The 19,639-nt window shown below is 47.9% G+C and overlaps 1 protein-coding gene and 1 long non-coding RNA gene across 7 annotated transcripts in view; one reads left to right on the top strand and one right to left on the bottom strand.

Moving 5' to 3' along the window:
* The window catches only part of BCL2L1 (BCL2 like 1), a 64,203-nt gene that overhangs the window by 11,309 nt on the left and 33,255 nt on the right, over positions 1-19,639 (top strand). The window contains exons 2-3 of one of the 6 annotated variants that reach the window (XM_077872645.1): positions 311-507; positions 2,056-2,731. In XM_077872645.1, coding sequence (XP_077728771.1) covers positions 2,168-2,731 — 564 coding nt within the window. In that variant the 5' untranslated portion in view covers positions 311-507; positions 2,056-2,167. Of the gene's footprint in view, positions 1-310; positions 622-933; positions 1,752-2,037; positions 2,732-19,639 lie in introns of those variants that run through there. The other 5 variants (XM_077872644.1, XM_077872643.1, XM_077872642.1 and 2 more) reach the window with 5 other exon arrangements.
* On the bottom strand, positions 5,341-16,283 carry LOC144298157 (uncharacterized). Its single transcript, XR_013365138.1, has 3 exons — positions 15,843-16,283; positions 15,220-15,369; positions 5,341-7,498 (listed from the first exon to the last, which is right to left on the bottom strand). It is a non-coding gene; the product is annotated as an uncharacterized LOC144298157 (long non-coding RNA).

The raw sequence follows: 19,639 nt of genomic DNA, 5'->3' as shown, positions 1-19,639 counted from the left end.
TACACTATGGACCACACACTGTGCTGCTACAGATTTTACAAATTACAACTCTTTCAATCCTCGCAATAACTTTAATGAGGGAGATAGGTGGTTTTCTTTGTTGTTGTTTTTTTTTTTTTTTTTACCTATTTTACAGTTAAGGAAATTGAGTAACATCCACAACTGACAGAGCTGGAATCCCAGGCGCAGGTTCTTAGCTACAACGCGATGCTTTTTAGATATATAAACTCACGGATGAAATTGACTGATTAAACGAACTCCTGGAAATGTGAATATAAACTTTGCCTTTTTTCTTTTTTTGCGTCTCCAGATTCCCCAGATCTGCCGCAAGGGGGCGCCCTCTCCCAGGTCTTGACGCCAGTCCTCAAGGCGCGCACTCCCTTTGCGTCTCGGGCTCGCGCGCGCTGCCGCGGCACCGGAAGTGACTGAGCTTGCAAGTTCCCCCGGTCTCTTCAGGGGAAACTGAGGCCGGCTCGATCGGAAGAGACAGCGCGAGCCGTCAGCCAGGTAGGCCGGCCCGGGTCCGCGGCGCGGAACTTGGCCACGAAGAGCCCTAGCGTCTGGAAACGACCTGGCCGACGAAGGGGGAATGTGGCCCCCCACGGCTCGCGGGGCTCGCAGGTGAGAGCGCCGCCTCCCCTGTGCGTGGCAGGCGCGGCGCCCAATGGGAGCCCTCGCCGTCCCGCTTGTGTGCCGACTGGGCTCGCTGATTGGCTGCGCCGGGGCGGGCCGCCGGGGGCGAGACCCCTCCTCCCTGAAAGGGCTAGGGGGCGCCCCTGAGGGAGAGCAGTTGCCTGGCAACGGGGCGGTGGCCCGGCGGGTACCCGGCCTAGCGCGCGGGAGGAGCCGCCAGGCCGCAGCCCACCGGCCCCGGGCTCCGGAGAGGTGCAGCCCCCGGCCCCCCGGCCCCCGGCCCCCCCGCCCTCCCGGGGGCGCCAGGAAGCTGCCTTGGGCCTGTCCTCAGGAAAACGTGGTCTCAGCTGTAGGGGGGCCGCGAGCAGGCCTCAGTCCCTCTCCCTGACCCGAGGAGAGGCCTGGCGCCTCACCCTCACCCCGTCTTTGTGCAGGGCGCCGGCGGCCATTGTGTCCGTGCGGGGAATGGAGGACCCGGCAATCCCCCCCCACCGCCTCCGCGTCCAGGGCCTTTGGGGAATTCAAAGAAAACCAGCGGTGTTTCTGGGGGGTCCCCGGCCGTCAGCCTCCCGGAAAGGCCCGAGGATGGCCTTTCCGAAGTCAGACCGCAGATCCGAGGCAGCTCCCCCCTCCCTCTGCCCCTTCTCGAAACCTTGAGCCCCATTGAGAAGTCCCTTCAGGGTTTCGGAAGCCTTACCCCGAGCTGGCACTTAAATAGAAACAACAACAACAAAAAACCTACAGCCCACACCAGCCACCTCCGGGAGAGTTCTCCTGGCTCCCAGTAGGAGGCGGAGAGCCAAGGGGCGTGCAAGAGCGAGGGGGCTGGGCTCCCGGGTGGCAGGAGGCCGCTGCCGAGTGGCCGCCCTCGATCCGGGCGATGGAGGAGGAAGCAAGCGAGGGGGCCGGTTCCTGAGCTTCGTAATTCCTGTGTCGCCTTCTGGGCTCTCAGCCTGCCGGGTCGCATGATCCCTCCAGCCGGAGCTCCTTTTTTTGCCAGCCGCCGTGAGGCCGGCTGAGTTGCCGGCATCCCGGCTGCCACCTCTTCTCCCGACCTATGGTACAAAAGATCTTCCGGGGGTTGCACCTGCCTGCGGTTGCCTGAGACGGATTTAAATGTAGGTGGTGCGGAGGTGGGGGTGGGGGCAGACTGTCCGTGGGGGTGACTTTCTGAGGAAGGCGTTTCAGAGAAAAGGGGGTGGTGAGGTACAAAAAAAAAAAAAAAGCCGGTGTGGTGATTCAGAAAGAGCCCACGGGTGCTTTCAATTTGACTTCATTGAAGTCTTTTGGACGCTAGACCCAGACCTTCCTAAGAACCACAAAGAAACCAGTTCTGGTACCTGGAAGGGGAATGGAATATTGTAGGTTAAATGGCATGCATATTAATTTTTTTTTTTCCTGAAGCTCTTTCTCTCCCATCAGAACCTTATCTTGGCTTTGGATCTCAGAAGAGAACCACTAAGCAGAGACCAGACTCAGTGAGTGAGCAGGTGTTTTGGACAATGGACTGGTCGAGCCCATCCCTATTATAAAAATGTCTCAGAGCAACCGGGAGCTGGTGGTTGACTTTCTCTCCTACAAGCTTTCCCAGAAAGGATACAGCTGGAGTCAGTTTAGTGATGTGGAAGAGAACAGAACTGAGGCCCCAGAAGGGACTGAATCAGAGATGGAGACCCCCAGTGCCATCAATGGCAACCCATCCTGGCACTTGGCAGACAGCCCTGCGGTGAATGGAGCCACTGGCCACAGCAGCAGCTTGGATGCCCGGGAGGTGATCCCCATGGCAGCGGTGAAACAAGCGCTGAGGGAGGCTGGGGATGAGTTTGAACTGAGGTACCGGCGGGCATTCAGTGACCTGACATCCCAGCTTCACATCACCCCAGGGACAGCATATCAGAGCTTTGAGCAGGTAGTGAATGAACTCTTCCGGGATGGGGTGAACTGGGGTCGCATTGTGGCCTTTTTCTCCTTCGGTGGGGCACTGTGCGTGGAGAGCGTAGACAAGGAGATGCAGGTATTGGTGAGTCGGATCGCAGCTTGGATGGCCACTTACCTGAATGACCACCTAGAGCCTTGGATCCAGGAGAACGGCGGCTGGGTAAGGACCACGCCCCTTGTGTATACTACCTTTCCCTCAGCCTCTGATCGAAGAGATCTCCAATAGCCTTCTCACCCATATCTCTTTCTGTTGTGCTGGGTGGTTATTGGAGACTGCTTGTTAAGGAGAGGTGACCTCCCTGCACCACAAGAGGTTAACTGTTCTCAAACACGGGTAACCTAGTCTTGAAAGGACCAAGCATCTTTCATCCTGGTCACTCTCATGACCCCACTCTTTCATAATTGTGTTCCAGTTTCTCAGCAGAGGAAAACATAGCCTGTGTGTTTATTTGGCCCCAAATCTTTGCGAGTGGGAGGTTATTCTAGTGTTCCCCCACAGCCTGACAAAATGGCTCACCACAAAAAGGGCTGATGAGTGTAATACCTCTGAGCCCCTTCATTCTTACTCCCCCAGGGATGTCAATCTTATCCTGGGCTTCCTTCCCTCCCACAAATTAAGTTCCGTTTATTTCAGAGTTTGCATATACATGTTCCTCTTGTCTCAGACGCATACATATTCGTCTCCTCTCAGAATGGGGCATGGCCAGGCAGAAGTTCCTATAGTGGCTTGGATGGCTGAGGATTGTCAGATTTTAGGGCAGTGGTAAGCTGTGCCAGTGGGCTTGTTGCGTTTGTGCTGCACTCCTCTGTTCATTTGCTCTAAAGTGTGCAAACTTTCTGTATGGTTGGCCTGTTTGTGGAGCTCTTGCTGTGTCACGCAGTAAGCCTGGGGACTTTGCACCTCACTGCCTGGGGTCGGTTGGAGAGCTCTAGCTGTTCTGCCTGTTCTTTCCGGCCAGGGCCCTAGGGCCTCTTCACGAGCACTGTTGGCTGGCAAAGCAAGAACCTGGTCTGTGGGGGCTCTTTGGGATATTGAGATTCAGTGACAGACTTCAGAAACAAACTGACATAGGTTTGAGTTTCAGCCCTGTCACTCACCCAGCTGTGCGACCTTGGACAGGCCACTTTACCTTGAGCCTCTCAGTTTCTTACACTAAAAAAAAATGGGGCAGAGTGTTGTAAATCCTGGAGCTAATGAGAGCAGTGACTGGCACCAGCAAGTTTCTGTAGTAGTTATTGGTTCCAGACACACTTTGTGGGCCTAGGAGTCATGCCCTCATTCCTCTCCTCCCCAATGGAGAATTCTCTTGCCCAACACCAACTTAGGAGCAGATAGTGGTGAGAAGTTCTTTAGGAGTGCTCATTGTAGGCAATTTTTGCCCTACAGTGAACTCAATCCTCATTTCCTTGCTTATCTCCTTGCCTAGGGGAGATGCAGGGCTTGTGGGGGGTATTCGGCCCCCTCAGAACACCCAGAAAATTGAGCAGGCTGTGGAAAATAAGTCATCTATTGAAGGAGCTGAGGTGGAAGGGCCCAAGTACTACAGATTCAGGAATGTCAAGAATGCAAATTATCCATAGGCTGGGCCTAGGGCGTGGCACTTCAGTTTACCTCTGAGCCAGAGACCGCCTAGTTTGCCCTTCCCCCTGTCTTATTTCCCATTTCTTTGCAACTTCATTAACTCTTCCTGCTGCCAGTTCTTGTAAAACACAAAGGGGTCAAGTCAATAGAGGTCAGATGACTGGGGTGGGGTTGGGGGAGGTAAAGGTGGAGAGCTCTAGAGCTAAGGCTGACCAGACTTGAAAGCCATTCTGTAAATGAACTCCCTGGGGGGATAAATGATTAAATAGTTCCTGTTGGTTTGTGTGATGACCTCGCCTGTTCCCTCCTGCTTTGATTCTCTTTGGGGGCAAATATTTGTTCAGCTGATTACAGGAGAGACAGGATTCCAGCACTTCAGACAAAGCCTCTGAGGCATCTCCTAGTAGAGACTTGGGCCTTGTGCCCACCTTGCCTGACTATTGTCTTTGGCCAGGGGTGCTAATACCAGGTGGGTTGTTGCCAGCTATTAACAAGAGGCAGTCTGGGAGAGGTGCCTATTCTATCGACCAGCCTCTGCAGAGGACTACCTGGATCAGAGAATTGCCGGTCACCCAGTACTGTATATACGGAAAGAAGTTTTAGACAGCAGCACAGGGAAAGTTCACTAGATCACCCCTGGATTGAAATTCCATCTTCTGTCTCTGCTCAAGAATTTTCAGAGCCCGTTAGGCAACATACCATATGTACTTCCTCTTGGTGAACAGGGGATGTGTGCAGAAGAGCCAGTTATGTCAGCACCATTTCTGGGCACTCATGCTCCCTGAGGCCAGGAGGTAAAGAACATTTAAGTAGAGATCCTTTGGATGGAAGCTACCCACTCACTTCCCTTTCTCGTACCATCCTGTTTGAGCTGCACAGGCTGGCTACCGCAGTAGCCATCTCAAAACCTTCTTGGAGGCTGTGGTGAATCCATGAGGGTACGACTTACGGGCCATTACCACGCTGGGATGTGCTCTAAATTTAGCATCCCTACAGAAAAGTGGAAGGAAATGAGCCTTTATAAAGTGCATCCTATGTATGAGGCATTGTCTTGAGTCTTTTACTTATGCAGCCAGAACGTACTGATCATCTATTATGAGGCAGGCACTGTGCTGGATGCTGGCAGTTAGCTGCACATGATACCTTCCCTCATGGAAATGACATGCTATTTCACATATCTCACACAATAACTTTTCAAGGTAGGTAGGTTTATTCCCAGTTTACATGTGAAGCCCCTGATAGCTCAATGACTGGCTCCGGGTATCCTTCAGCCAGTTAAGTGACTGAGTGAGAATTTTCACCTAGGTCAGTCAGCCTGACTCTGAAGTCTTTTCCATCCGTATCAGGTTGTTCTAGGAGTAATAAATTGACCCGGATATCCTGGCACAAAAAGGCAGAAATGCTGTTGGGCCAAACAAAACATGCTTGTGGAGGTGCTCACTCTGGTCTGTGATCCTGACATTATTCAGGTAGCTGCAGGTAGAACGGTGCCTTTGTTGGCAGGAGCATATTCCCAAAGGAATGTGTATAGCCTCAGATTCTGACATTGGTAAAACTCGAGTAGGAATCAGGGTTTTGCCTAGTCAGAGTGGCCTTCTTGTTAATTCTTAATTGTTAAACCCTCTCAGGCTCTGCCAATAGATAAGAATCATGTGCATGTGGAGAGAAGGTGGCCTGCTTCAGATATATCTACTTAATTATGGGTGAGCTCCAAGGACTGGAATTCCACATGTAGCCACACCACTGCCTGCTTGAAGTCACCTGGCAAGATGCTGAACCTGTTTGTCTCTCTTGTCCATCCATCTCTTCTACATGTAAAATAGAATAATGTCAGCCACCTGCCATAGCTTGACTCTAGTAAAGAATCTAGAACAAAAGCCCTTCCTGGGCCATAATTGTAGGGTGGAAGCACCTCGTTTAGTGAGTAGGTCATCTGCCTCAGAAAACTGAACTCTGGCCCCATAGTTTCTCAAGAAACAAAGCCAACTCCTAAGATACTCATCTAGAATGGAACCTGATGTGACCTATATAGGGACAGAGCGTTTTGGGAGCTTTCCAATGGGAATGTGGACAGTTTTAAGGTGAGGACCTAGGTGGGCTAGGCCATTTTGGAATTGCTGTCCCTGGGAAACCCCTTAGCTCGATTGAAAACCATTGTCAAGAGCGATGAACAGTCTGTGGAGAGAGGAAAAATAATTTGGCCTTTCCGAGGCTGCATGGCTCTGTGGTCTTGTAGTTTCTGTAGGTTTCTTGCCTATTCTGGCTTCTTTGGCATGGCTGTATGCTGTCTGAAGCACCTCAGTGACCTTTACAGATCTCAGCAGCTGTTGGCAATTCTGTGGTTTTCTTGGGGAAACCCCATTAGAAACCCCAAACGTGGAAATTTTTAGTAATCTCATTCAGGTCCCAAAGTGAGGTAGAAATGTCTCAGGGACTCCACCTCAAAACACCCAATTCTTCTGGATGTATATTTGAGGTTGCTCTTGAAACTCTGTCACTATCACAGGATTTTCCAGACTTCCTGGGACTAATTTCCCCAGTGGCCCTGTAGAGCCCTTCAACTTCTGGAAGAAAATTACCCAGGTGTTTTTTCAAGGGGTCCCAACAGAACCCAGAAAGTTTTCTTGACTTTTGTGTGGGCAGTCACCAGATTTGTCTGGGCTGCAGGAAGCAGCAGTTGTTAGCTGTCCTTTCCCCAGCAGGTATCTGTCCTGAAGTCATCATTTTCCAACATCCTTAGCCTTCTATCACGGGGCTCACTTTCAGAACCATGATCTTGTCTGGGTTTGGCAGGGATAGATTTAGGGGTAATTCCTAGTGAGCTTCTCTTCAACCGAAGTATAATCTTCTACTACCTCCATTAGCAGGGCCTTGTCCCTACCCCGACCCTAAGTCCACAGAGTTCTCCCTAGGGACTTCCTCTCTTTTCTTTGAAGGAGTCACTCTGCTCCTGGAGCAGCTTCTTTTCTTCCTTCCAGCCGACAGTCTGTCTTCCCCCTTCCCAGTTGACAGACCTGAGTCAGACAGTAGACAGTTCCACTGGGTCATTTTGTTTAACCCAGGGAAGAGAAGACTCCAGAAAATTTATCACCAGTGTCAAATGCCTGGAGGAAGAGGGGTTACACCATTTTTATTGGTAGAGTACCCAACAGAACTTGGATAAATGAAAGGATAATAACTGGTAGCATGAAATTAGTGTAAAGACATTTCTCACACTGTTGTCTCTCTACCACATTTAGGAGTTTCCTGAAGGTGGAGTCCACATCTTGTCCACACTTTTCCTCAGTACTGAGCAGGTCTTGGGCATAGCAGGTACTCAATAGAAAGAGATGGTCCACCAAATCTCTGAAGAAACAAATGATTACCAAAACAGAATAATAGTCATGGGAATTTTCACTGATCTGATCATTCAGTCATTGATTCAAAGAGTATTTATTGAGCTCCTGTGTCCAGGCTGTCCTAGGTACTAGGGAGACTGTCTTAAATAAAATTAAGTTTCTCTTCTTGTGGAAGCTCACAATCTGGTTGGGGAGAAACAGATAATAAACATTTAATTACATACATATAACATAGCACGTGATAAGCGCTATGAAGAAAATAAAGCAGATCGAGGTATAGGGCATGCCTTGCAAGGGAGGTGGGGCTACAGTTTCAAGAGTGGTTAGGGAAGGGTGCCTGCGTGGCTCAGTCAGTTAAGTGTTCTGCCTTCAGTTCAGGTCATGATCCTAGGCTCCTGGGATTGAGTCCCAAGTCACGATCCCTGCTCAGTGGGGAATCTGCTTCTCCCTTTCCTCTGCCCCTCCCCTCTGCTTGTCCGTGCTTTTACTCTCTCTCAAATAAATAAAATCTTTTTTTTTTTTAATTTTTTTTTTTTTTTAAATTTATGATAGTCACAGAGAGAGAGAGAGGCAGAGACACAGGCAGAGGGAGAAGCAGGCTCCATGCACCGGGAGCCTGACGTGGGATTCGATCCCGGGTCTCCAGGATCGCGCCCTGGGCCAAAGGCAGGCGCCAAACCGCTGCGCCACCCAGGGATCCCTCAAATAAATAAAATCTTAAAAAAAAAAAAAGTGGTTAGGGAAGGCATCACCAAAAGGTAGAGTTTGAGCCAAGACCTGAAGAATGTGACTAAAGAAGAAATAGCAAGAGGGAAAGTGGTTGGGATTGAGAGGGAAGAGGTGGCCAAAGGTCACATCGTATAGGGCATTACTAAGGCCATGATGAAGACTTGGCTGTGGTTGAATGAGAGAGAGGCCAGGAGAAAGTTTGGAGCAGGGGTGAAGTGATCTGAATTCTGCCCTTGCAAGAGCAGCAAGCCAGGAACTGGTGACGAGACTGGTGCAACTGGCACATGAAAACAAAGATCCTAGTCTGGATCAGGAGGTGGAGGTGGAAGTAGTGAGAAAGGGACTAGAGAATATAGCCATGTTTGCACATGGTGTATTGATGGAAGCCACATTTTTTTAACCACTTGGAGGTCATGAAATCAAGGCTAAATAAGCTAGATGTCTTTAGGAATAGCTCTCTCCAAATGTGGTGTCCTTAATGGTCCTTCTCCATTTTAGCAATATTTCAGTCTGAATAACTGCAGTTTGTCTGGGCGTAGGTCCCAGCTCACCCACATCTAGCTGTGTGACCTTGGGCAAGCTCCTCGAATTCTCTGAAACTTGGGGCAAATAATACCTGCTGCATCAGGTCATGGCAAAGACCTAATGAGGCATGTCTGAGATGTGTAGCGCCTGGCACATGTTGGTATCAAAATTCTTACCATCCTCACCATAGAACTCGAGTCAGAAACTCATTCACCATCCATTCATTGTTTTTGGACTGCGTTCTCCGTTTTTGCCCTCCCAACACATCCTCAGGGCAGGCAGGTCCTAGCAGTGTTCTGTCATGGCAGGGCTCTTGGTGCTCCTGTGCCATGGTGGTAGAAGCACTGGTCTTACTTAGAGTCAGGATCCCTGTTTTGCTGTCGGTCTGCTCTGACTCACTGTCTTGCCTTAGCCAGCTTGCTTCACCTCCAGGCTCTAGTTTCTGCCATATCTGTAAGATGGAAAGTTGAAGTGGACAGTCTAGGAATCCTGGTTGTGACTGGCCAATTTGATTAAGGCCCTATTTCACATTAGTTACATTTGAGGATGGCTCTTTTTTTTTTACCAACAGCTACAATACAATTTTTAAATGCAAAAATTAATCCCAGTGTCAATGTGGGGTAGTTTCTTACTGACCCCACAATAATAATAAACCATATTTCTATAGCACTTTACAGCTCAGAAAGCACTTTCATATCCATCTTGCCTTTTTGATGCTGATTGCCAGCCAGGAAAGAGCAGGAGGGAAGTCAGGCTCAGAAAGGTGAAATGGCTTACCGAGGTCACACATCAGACATCAGGAGGAAGACAGGATTTGGATTTTAGGATCTGCATTTGACCACTTGGGCAAGTCTTTTAACTTGTAAATGGCCATAATAGTGCCTTGTTCTGAAGGCTCAGTGAGTTAATCCATGTCTTAAGGCTCTCAGAGCTGTGACTGTGTGTATCAGCCACAAACAGGAGCTGCATCCCAGGCCTCCTTCTGGCTTCTCGTTTATTACATATTGATTTTTGCAAATAGTGTTTTTGCAGAAAGAAACTGCTTTTGGGACCTTCTGGTACTTGGTTTCATCCCTGATGAGACTCTCAGTCCAAGCTGTAGCCTTATAGCTAGCTCCAAGCTACAGGGCTTTTTAGACAAGCTCCAGAGCTCCCCTCGGAACTAGAGGTTTTCTCTGGCTCTTCAGGAAATGCCATTGCAATGACTTCCATGGACTGCTTCCTGTCCCAGCCCTGCAGTCGATTCCTGCTGGATTCCTGCTGGCGAGAGTATAGAAACTGGAAAGTAATGTCCCTAAAGGCTCCCCTCCCCACAAACTACTTTTTTTTGGACATGTCCCTCCCTTTCCTCTTGTCAGTTACTTTCTTTGCTCCCCCCTTTACCCTTTACCTAGCTTCTCTCTCCAGCCCTTGATCAGCCCTTTAAGATTTGAAAATGCATTTCCACTTAGTTCTGTCAGGCTTTCCCCCAATCCCGTGCTGGGGGTGGGGTGGGGTGGTGGCTGGTCAGAACTCTTTGGGCTCTCTCCGTGGCTCCATCACTCAGTAGCAGTTCCAGTCTGGGACTCCCCCTAGAGGGACATTAAGCCTGTCACTTGCAGTGCCTTGTGTCATCCATTAACCTTGAGTTCCCACAAAGGTCTCCACCCCCCCCACCCCACCCCGCACAGGATGGAGATTCCTAAGAGAGATCTTAGAGGTTTGGTGTGTATAAATCCTGCCTCTTGGAGATTGATGACAGAGGATAGAGTGAAGTGGAGCCAGCCCCTCCCCCCTTCACCTTTCAGGAGGAAGCTAGAAAGGTTGAAAACCTTGTTGGACAATCATCTGAGGAATGGGAGCTAGCTTGGGAGGGGATTGGAACACGCTCAACTATGCCTCAGATCCTTTGTTCCACTCTTGAAAGGGAAACATTCCCCTCCCTCCTCCCTGGCCACACACGTGCCTTTGTTCCCCTGGTCAGGCGGAGCCAGGAACACAGTGTCCCTTCCAAGGAGCCTGACTTGCCTCCCCAGAGGCTGGCCTCCTGGTCAGCAGGACTGAGATTTTAGCTCAGGAACACACCCCCCCCCCCCGCCCCCCCAGCCTCTTGTCCTTTCCATGGAAGAGTCTTTCTCTCAGAGGCTGAAAACTTCTCTACAAACAACTGTCCAGGGACTTCCCTGGAATTATTCCATGGGATGCCCATATCCCAGGATTAAACAGTCCCTCCCTCTTATTACACTGGTGATTAATATTATTGTTAACTTTACTATTAATAGCATTTAACATTTATTGAGTGCTTACTCTATGCCAGGCATTGTTCACAGTGCTTTACATGTATTTCTTATTCTATTCTCCTAGCAGCACTTTGAAGTTGGTACTATTATTATCCCTATTTTACAAATGAGGAAACTGAGATAGAGTTAAGCAACTTATGCAGGGTAGCACGGTTAGTAAGTGGCATAGCCTCTTCCAAACTCCCACTTTTAAATACTGCACCTTGCCCCTGCCCCTCACCATACCAGCTAGATGATGGTTGGTGTTTATCCAGTGCCACTTATGTGACTGGCCTTTTACCAACATCATCTCTGTGTTACTCTCCCAATAACTTGATCATTACAGAACACTGTAATTTGGAGGGCTTAGTTAGAGGAGGAACCGTCAGGATTTGAAACCAAGACTGCCTTACTCCAAAGCCTTTGTTCTTTATCTTTACCCTCCTTTAAAACCTTACAAGGTTATTGTCATTCTACGATTGAGAAAACTGAGGCTCAAAGAAAAGTGACATGTGCTCAGAGGCTCATAAGCTAATAAATACTAGGGCAATCTGGGATTCAGACTCGAGGTGTCACTTTGAACACTTTACTGCCTTAGTAGTTCTGTAGCATGATGATAATAGCTTTTATGTGCGTGCAAATGCTTTTTAATTTACCAGACTCTTTTGTATACTTCATTTCACAGTGAGGTAGATGAGGTGGGTATGTTCAGTTCCATTACAGGGAGGAAACTAAGACAAGAGGCTTGTCCCACAGTTAATGGCAGAATCAGAAAATCCATGTTCTTTTTTTTTTTTTTTTTTTTTTTTTTTAATGTTCTGACTTTTAACGCAGTGTTATTGACCAAGCCTGCCTTTCCTAAGGCTGTTCATTACTTGGAGCTGCTCTCAGAGTTTTGTTTCGTTTGTTAAATCAGCAAATACTGATGAATGCTTTATATGTGCTAAGTGCCAGTGATACTGTAGATACTGTGGTGAGTGGATCTGGGACCCATCCCTCAGTGGTCTGTTTCCATGCCCCATACCTTTGACCTTGCTGGTATCCTTCTGCCATCTGAATCAGTCTATGTATATCACCCACCCACCCCCTCTGTTGCCAGACACACCAGGCAGGGTTTGTTATAGTTGGTATGTATTGATCATCTTCCACACACCCACAGATAAGGGGCCCCTAGGTGACTCAGGTGGTTAAGCTTCTGCCTTTGGCTCAGGTCATGATACCAGGGTCCTGGGATTTAGCCCTGCATCAGCTCCCTGCTCAGCAAGGAGTCTGCTTATCCCTCTCCATCTGTGCACCTCCCCAACACTGCTTATGCTCTGTCTCGCTCTATCTCAAATAAATAAAATCTTAAAAAAAACAAAAAACATACCCACAGATAAAACTCTGGACTCAGATATGAAGTTTAGCTTGATATGTTGCTTGTGGTGTAGTACGAGGCATACCAGCTTAAAATACCCTTAAATCTGAGATAATAATACCAACCCATCAGAGTAATCAAGGCTTGAGCAAGAAAGTGAGGTGCAAAAGTATTTTTTAATTTGAATTCAGTTAATTAACATATAATGTATTAGTTTGAGGTCAAGGTCATTGATTCATCAGTCTTTCTCAGTGTTCATTACAGAAATGCAAAAGTATTTTTTAATAATAACAGATACTGTGTGTTGAGTGTTTGCCCTGCCAAGTGCTATGTTTATGCCCTTGACGTAATCATCTTGTTTGGTCCTCACAACTGTGTCAAGACAGAGAATCCAGAACTTCTAGAGGCTCTATAACGTATCCACACTAACATACCTTTTAAGAGGCAGATCTGAGTCTTGCACTCAGATGTATCTGATGCCAAAGCCTACCCTCAAGCCTCTGTGTCATTGCTTCTTAGCAGGTCCAGACTAGCTTATTTTACCCTGAGTTCCTGGCACCAGGCCTGAGGTTTGGTAAGGGCTCAGCCAGCATCTGCTCAATGAACATGAAGGGTTATTATTAGATGCAGGTTAGGTGACAAAAATGTCCCTGTCCCTAAGGAAGCAAACTAATTTGCAGCAGGAGGAATAGACCCGAAGCACTTGGTGAATGGTTCAAGGCAAACTGTGCCAAGTCTGTGGTATAGTTTCCAGAAGAAAGAGCAGAAGAGGACAGACCCACAGGTGCCCTGGACCTCTGCCAAACCAACCCACTTCCACCATCAGCTATTCAGTTGATGACTTGGTCCAGAGGCTTCCAGTCTCAGGCTGCATCATCAATATGCACCTTCTCCCTTGCCAACTGCATTACCAACCCAGACCCTCTTCTGTGCCAATAATGGAAAGTGTTAGAAAGGGGAAAGATCACTAAAGGCTTAAATAATAGCTTTCTCAGCAGTGTAGTTTTGTGCAATTCATACTGAGTCCTCAGTTTCCCCATCTGTAAAATGAAGATATACTCATCCCTTAATGAACATAATAGTAACAATCTCTTTCTCAGGCATGCTATATTTCTTCAGCCTGGATCACTATTCCTCTAGATATGATCAGGGCTGTCATCCTACCATTTAGCTTTCAACTTGAATATCACCTCTCAAGAGGCTACCCATGTTTGCTGTCTGTCTCCTCCAATAAAATTTAAGACCCCAGAGTGTAGGGGTTTTGTCTCATTTTTTCCTTCATCCCCAACATCTAGCAGAGTGCTTGGCACATAAGAGACACTCAGCAAATATTTGTTGAATGAGTGACCCTGTAGCCCAGCGAGCACAGTGCCTGACATAGTATGCTGAATGTTAGGCATCATTATTATCTATTAGAAAGATGTGGACCATTTGAAGCCTTAAATTAGGTGGAAAGAATGTGACAAGGGCAGCCTCATTAGGTAAGATCCACCCAAACAGACCTAGAGGGTAGAAAGTATATGGTGTTTGGGAGGCAGTGAGAAGACAAACTGGTTGAGAAGGGTCAGTAAAGCTGGTCAGGGAAGAGGGAGCAATGACTGATGGTGGAGGCTCCTGAGCAGAGAGATAGGAATAGTTGATAGTACAGGTGGGACCAATGAGGAGAGGCCCAACACTGGAGGGATGCAGCCAGGTCTCCCGTCACCCCTGGGAAAGAGAATCCCTTGCCAGCTGGGATATAGCAGGCAGAACTGTAGGGAGATAAAAGCCTGGGGCACCTGTGGATCAGGTAGGCTGCCCTGGTTGTTATTTTGGGCCTCTGGGCCAGGTGCAGATTCAAAGGTTTGATTGAAGCCTTTTGGCAACTCTTGTCTCAGCAGGGTAAACATCACCTGTCTCCTGCCACCTGTGGCAACAATGCCAGGAAGGTACCCTAGGCAGGCCCAAAGGGGCCCAACTTTCTTGCTGCCCTCATGGAGCAAGACACACCTACCAGGAGAGGCCACTCCTTTCCTGTCCTACAGCTCCCTTTCTGAAGGGCTCAGGTGGCAATAAGATGTGGTTCTAGCCCATAGAAAGCAGGGGCAGGGCTTTGGGAGCCGTTGACATCTGGGCCCAGCTGGGGGAAGGGGTCAGTTTAGGAGCAGGTGCAGATTTCAGGGAGGGCGGGGCCTGAAGGGAAGTAGGGATCTTGGTAGACTACAAAATTTCCCTCCCCATCCCCCAGCCACAGCTGGCTTCTCTAGGAACCTGATGACCTACTTACAATGCTTAGAAATTGTTAGCTTAGCTTCCAGGTTAGGGCTGTACCGGTTCTTGGGTCCAAAAGGTGCGCTGGCATTCCTTTAAGGGGGTTCCATGTGAAGGACAGGCACCATATCATATGTACAAACTTCTTGTCCAATCAGGTTTCTCCCTTCCCTGATGTGCCCCCAACCCCCAACCCCAGGGAAAAAAGACTGTCCTGCTCCCACTCCTACCTACTTCGGTCTCTCTCTCTAGGGGGTGGTGGATGGCAAATAGAGGTCACAAACTTCTTCCCTGGAGGTTTAGCAGAGAGGAAGAGACTCCTTTTGTTTTGTTTTGTTTTGTTTTGTTTTGTTTTGTTTTGTTTTGTTTTGTTTTAAAGATTTTATTCATTTATTCACGAGACACACATAGAGAGGCAGAGACATAGGCAGAGGGAGAAGCAGGCTCCATGCAGGGAGCCCGATGTGGGACTAGATCCCAGGACTCCAGGATCATGCCCTGAGCCAAAGGCAGATGCTCAACCACTGAGCTACCCAGGCATCCCGAGGGAGAGACTCCTATTGCCCTCCCTGGAGATAGTTTGAGCATTCCTACCCATTTCCTCCTTACCTTCTCATCTTCATGATGTTCAGATTTGATGGAAGGGAGTGAAGAAGAATCTTTTGGGAGCTCTGGAGGCTCCAGCCCTCCCAGGCAGTAGCTACTCCTGGTATTCCTGGTGTCTGCCTCTCCATAGCCTCCATGGGACAAATTCTATCACTGTTAAGAGTTAGGTACAAAATTTGGCAATTACTGAATCCTACTTACTCTATAGTTATCCTTGGACAAATTACTTAGTCTTCCCCAGCCTTAGTTTCCTCATCTATAAAAAGGAGATAATAACATATAGTGCTTTTCTTAAAAGACTCTTGGGAGCATGAAAATAGCTGGTAAGATACAGGGAACACTTAGCATGGAGCCTGGCATATAGTAATTACTCAGTATGACAGCTACTATTACTGCTATTATTATCAGAGTGTCTTTACAGGTGACCAGGTTGCTATGATTACTTTTGGAGCTACTCTCCAAAAGCAAACTTTTGGGTTGAGAGAGTGAGTATATGGTTATCCTTTGAACCAAGAGCTTGGAGATTTTAAGATTCCTGAAGCTGAGGACTGTGGCCCATAACCTTGTCCTCCCCCTCCTCCACAAGTGCCCCAAGTCATGCTTTGTACACAGTAAGTGTTGCTAACCTGGCATTTGACAATAGGGTATATTTTCTTCAATCTTTGCCAAGGGCTTCCAAGAAGGCAGGGACCTCCTTCTCTGCCTTGTTTACTGTTTTGTCCCTAGAACCTGCTACAGAACCTGGAGCATAGAAAGCACACGGTCATTATTTGTCAACTGAGTGGAAGGCTTAGTGAATTGAACTTTTTTTTAAAGATTTTATTTATTTATTCACGGAGACACAGAGAGAGAGAGGCAGAGACATAGGCAGAGAGAGAGAAGCAAGGCTCCATGCAGGGAGTCCTCATGGGGGGGGTCTCGATCCCAGGACTCTAGGATCACGCCCTGAACTGAAGGCAGATGCTCAACTGCTGAGCCACCCAGGCATATCAGTGAGTTGAATATTTAAAGTACATAGGACTTAGGGTGCCTTGCTAGCTCAGTCAGTAGAGCATGTGACTCTTGATCTCAGGGTTGTTAAGTTCGAGCCCCAGGTAGGATGTCGAGATTACGTAAAAATAAAATCTTTGGGGGTGCCTGGGTGGCTCAGTCAGTTAAGTGTTTGACTCTTGGTTTCAACTCAGGTCATGATCTCAGGGTTGTGAGATCGAGCCCCACATGAGGCTATGAGCTCAGCACGGAGTGTGCTTGAGATTCTTTCTCCCCCTGCTCAGTCTCTCTCTCTCTGTCTCTAAAATAAATAAGCTCTTTTAAAAAATAAAGTACATAGGAGCACACCTAGCACATAGTAGGTGTGTAACATGTGTTTGAATGATTAAACAAAGTATTGTGAGGATGGCTCCACTCCTTGTTTGCTTTGTGGCCTTAAGCCTCTTGCCCAAGCTCTGCCTGTTGCCTCATCTGTTGTAGAAAGATAACACCCGCCTTGCCTCCCTCATGGGCTAGCTGTGAGACCCAGGGAGATGATAGATGAAAAAGCACTTTGAGAACTATAAATATTTGGTCTTGTTGCTTCTCCTTGATTGAGGTCACAGCCATTGCTGTGTCATTCATTCATTTATTTGTTCGTTTGTTCAACTCACAAGCATTTTTTGAGTGGAAGCAATAGGTAGCTCTCCCACTTATCTGGCTTCATGAATTTGGACAAGTTACATTAGTTTTTTAAATCTGAACATCTGTCAAATGGAAATAATACTCTCTTCATAGGATTGTTGGGAGAAAGACTAAGGTACTCTGAGCTTATTGAGGCTGAAAACTGTCTCATTAGGCCTAGCACTTGATGGCTGAACCATTGGTTGCCTTCTGTAGTCAAATTACCAGATAAGGCCAGAATTCTGAGTGTGATTCAAATGGGAAGTAGAAATGAGTATTAACTCCTAATCTCAGGATGTTCTCACCCGCCTAGGCTAGACTGCTGAGTAGGAACTCTGACCCAGCCAGGATCAGTACTGTTTTTTTTTTTTTTTTAAATTTTTATTTATTTATGATAGTCACACACAGAGAGAGAGAGAGAGGCAGAGACATAGGCAGAGGGAGAAGCAGGCTCCATGTACCGGGAGCCTGACATGGGATTCAATCCCGGGTCTCCAGGATCACGCCCTGGGCCAAAGGCAGGCGCTAAACCACTGCGCCACCCAGGGATCCCCAGGATCAGTACTGTTTAAACATAAAACTGTGAGGCACAGTGGGCCTCACCCCATGCTCACCTCTGATTCAGAACAAGAACATCCATCCCTTGTTCTACCCACTCTCCGTCTGCTACTCAGCTAGAAAAATTTCCCTTTACTGACAGCACCCACATTCATATGGAACCCTAGGGGTTACCGTATCAAAGAAATCTTCAGGGAGTCATCAGAAATGGCCCTTTGGGGCAGGGTCAAGGGAGGGAGCCCAAGTCTAAGGCTCAGGGTCTTCTGGGACTGGGCCAAGGAGCAGGTGCAAGCATGAGGCCCCAGGCTGGTGGCTAAGTGACAAAACTACTCTCAGTTTCATATATGTATAGGGCCAGACACGAAGTCAACCCAGAGGAAACTGCCTGCCTGTCCATGCAGGTGTCTGGGCACCTGGAGGCAGTTTCTGGTCTGATTTAGTGGTGGAAGTTGACATTCTGAATTAGTACCCCAAGCCTCAGTGAGGGAAACCCATGGAACTCCAGAGCAAAGCCTGCAGTTGGCTCCCAGGTCAGTACCTTTGAACCCTTAGCTGGCCCCTTCGGGTTGAAAGAAGCCCTTACTCTGGGCTCCACAGCACTCCTACTACAAAATTTCCAGGGACAATGGAATAATAGTCAAAGCTCCCTTTATGGGGCCCCTGCTGTGGGTTGAGCACTATGGTGGGGGCTTTTTAAGAATATGAGATCTTTTGTTATTAGAATTGTGGCCTATGGAGTCAGACAGAGATGAGTTTGAATCTGGGCTCCATCACGGACCAGCTGTTCAATCTTGGCACCTTCTTCCCCTTCTCTGAGCCTCTGGAAAATGGAGACAGTAATACGTGCTTCATAGGGTTTTCTCTTATATGTGAGGTTCAGCACAGATGTTAGAGAACTTCAACAATAGCTAACATTTATTGTGCAATTAACTTAAGTGTTTCATGTGTATTCTTTGAATTCCCAAAACAGTACTATTGAGGTAGGTACTCATTATTCTCATAGAGAAAAGTGAGGCATAGGGAAGTTTAAGGAATTTGCTCATAGATGCACAGCTGTAAGTGGTGAAATCATGATTTGAACCCAGGCCTGCATTTCCCAAAGCCCCCATGTCCTGCTGTTGCATAAGGAGGGCCCAGTTAATTTGCTGCTGTTACTTTTGTATCCAACATTGTAGCTGTCTGTGGTTTTTGGTCTATCTATTGAATTCTGAGCTCAGTGAAGGCAAGAAACCCATCTTAATCACCTTGCATCCCCAAAGACCAACATAGTACTCATAGTACTCATAATACTCATTAATATTTGCTTAATGGCTGAGAATATTCCCTGTCTTCATTAATCAATCAGTAGCTCTTTATCGACCATTTCCTGTAGGGTAGATTTGAGCTAAATCCTGGGAGGAATGCAAAGTACAACTGTGCCTCTCTAAACGGAAGATTGGGTGTGTGTATGGTTGTATGGGGGGGCGTGGGGGGGGGCAGCATTCCAGAGCTCTGTGTCACTGGCAGAAACTTCCACACAGGAGGCAAAAACAATACAGGTGGCTTGGGGATGTTTTCCAAGCTGGGATTCCCACCCCTCCCTGACTGGGCCACTCCCTCCATCTCCTGCAGAACCTGATGGCACTGATTCCCTACTCCTGCCCTAGGCAGAAACCACTCCTCTTTGTGCCCTTTCCCCGTGAGGAGGGTGCATCTTTCTTGTGCTTGCAACCAGTTTGTGGGAGCCTGCAATGACAGGGAAAGAATCAGAAGTTTGGAGCTGGGAAGGGACCTTAAGTCACTACCGCCCTAGCACTTCCGCCAGAGTGATCTTTTAAAAACCTGGTTCAAAAATTAATTGATTGATTGATTAATTAATTAATTAAAAACCTGGTTCAGATCTTACCAAATTCTTGCTTACAACTCTCCACCCACTTGGAATAAAACCCAGAGTCCTTACCAAATCCTCTAAGGCCTGCATGATCTGGTCCTGGCTGCCTCTCCATCCTTCATCCATTCTGCCACTCCCTCTCTGTACTCTGGCCAGAGGGGTTTCTGCTGTTCCTGGTCCTGTCACATTTGTCCCTGCCTGAGGGCCTTTGTAGTTGCTGTTCTCACTACCTAGAATGCTCTGCCCTGGTGTGTGCCTTGCTGGTTCTTTCCCTTAACTCAGCTCCCAGGTCACCTCATCTGAGAGTTCTCTTTGACCTTTGGTAAGTAGCTGAGCTACTTT

This window comes from Canis aureus, chromosome 26, assembly GCF_053574225.1.
Source record: "Canis aureus isolate CA01 chromosome 26, VMU_Caureus_v.1.0, whole genome shotgun sequence".
In the NCBI taxonomy this organism is placed as follows: Eukaryota; Metazoa; Chordata; class Mammalia; order Carnivora; family Canidae; genus Canis; species Canis aureus.
This window is presented reverse-complemented; position numbering and strand designations above follow the sequence as displayed.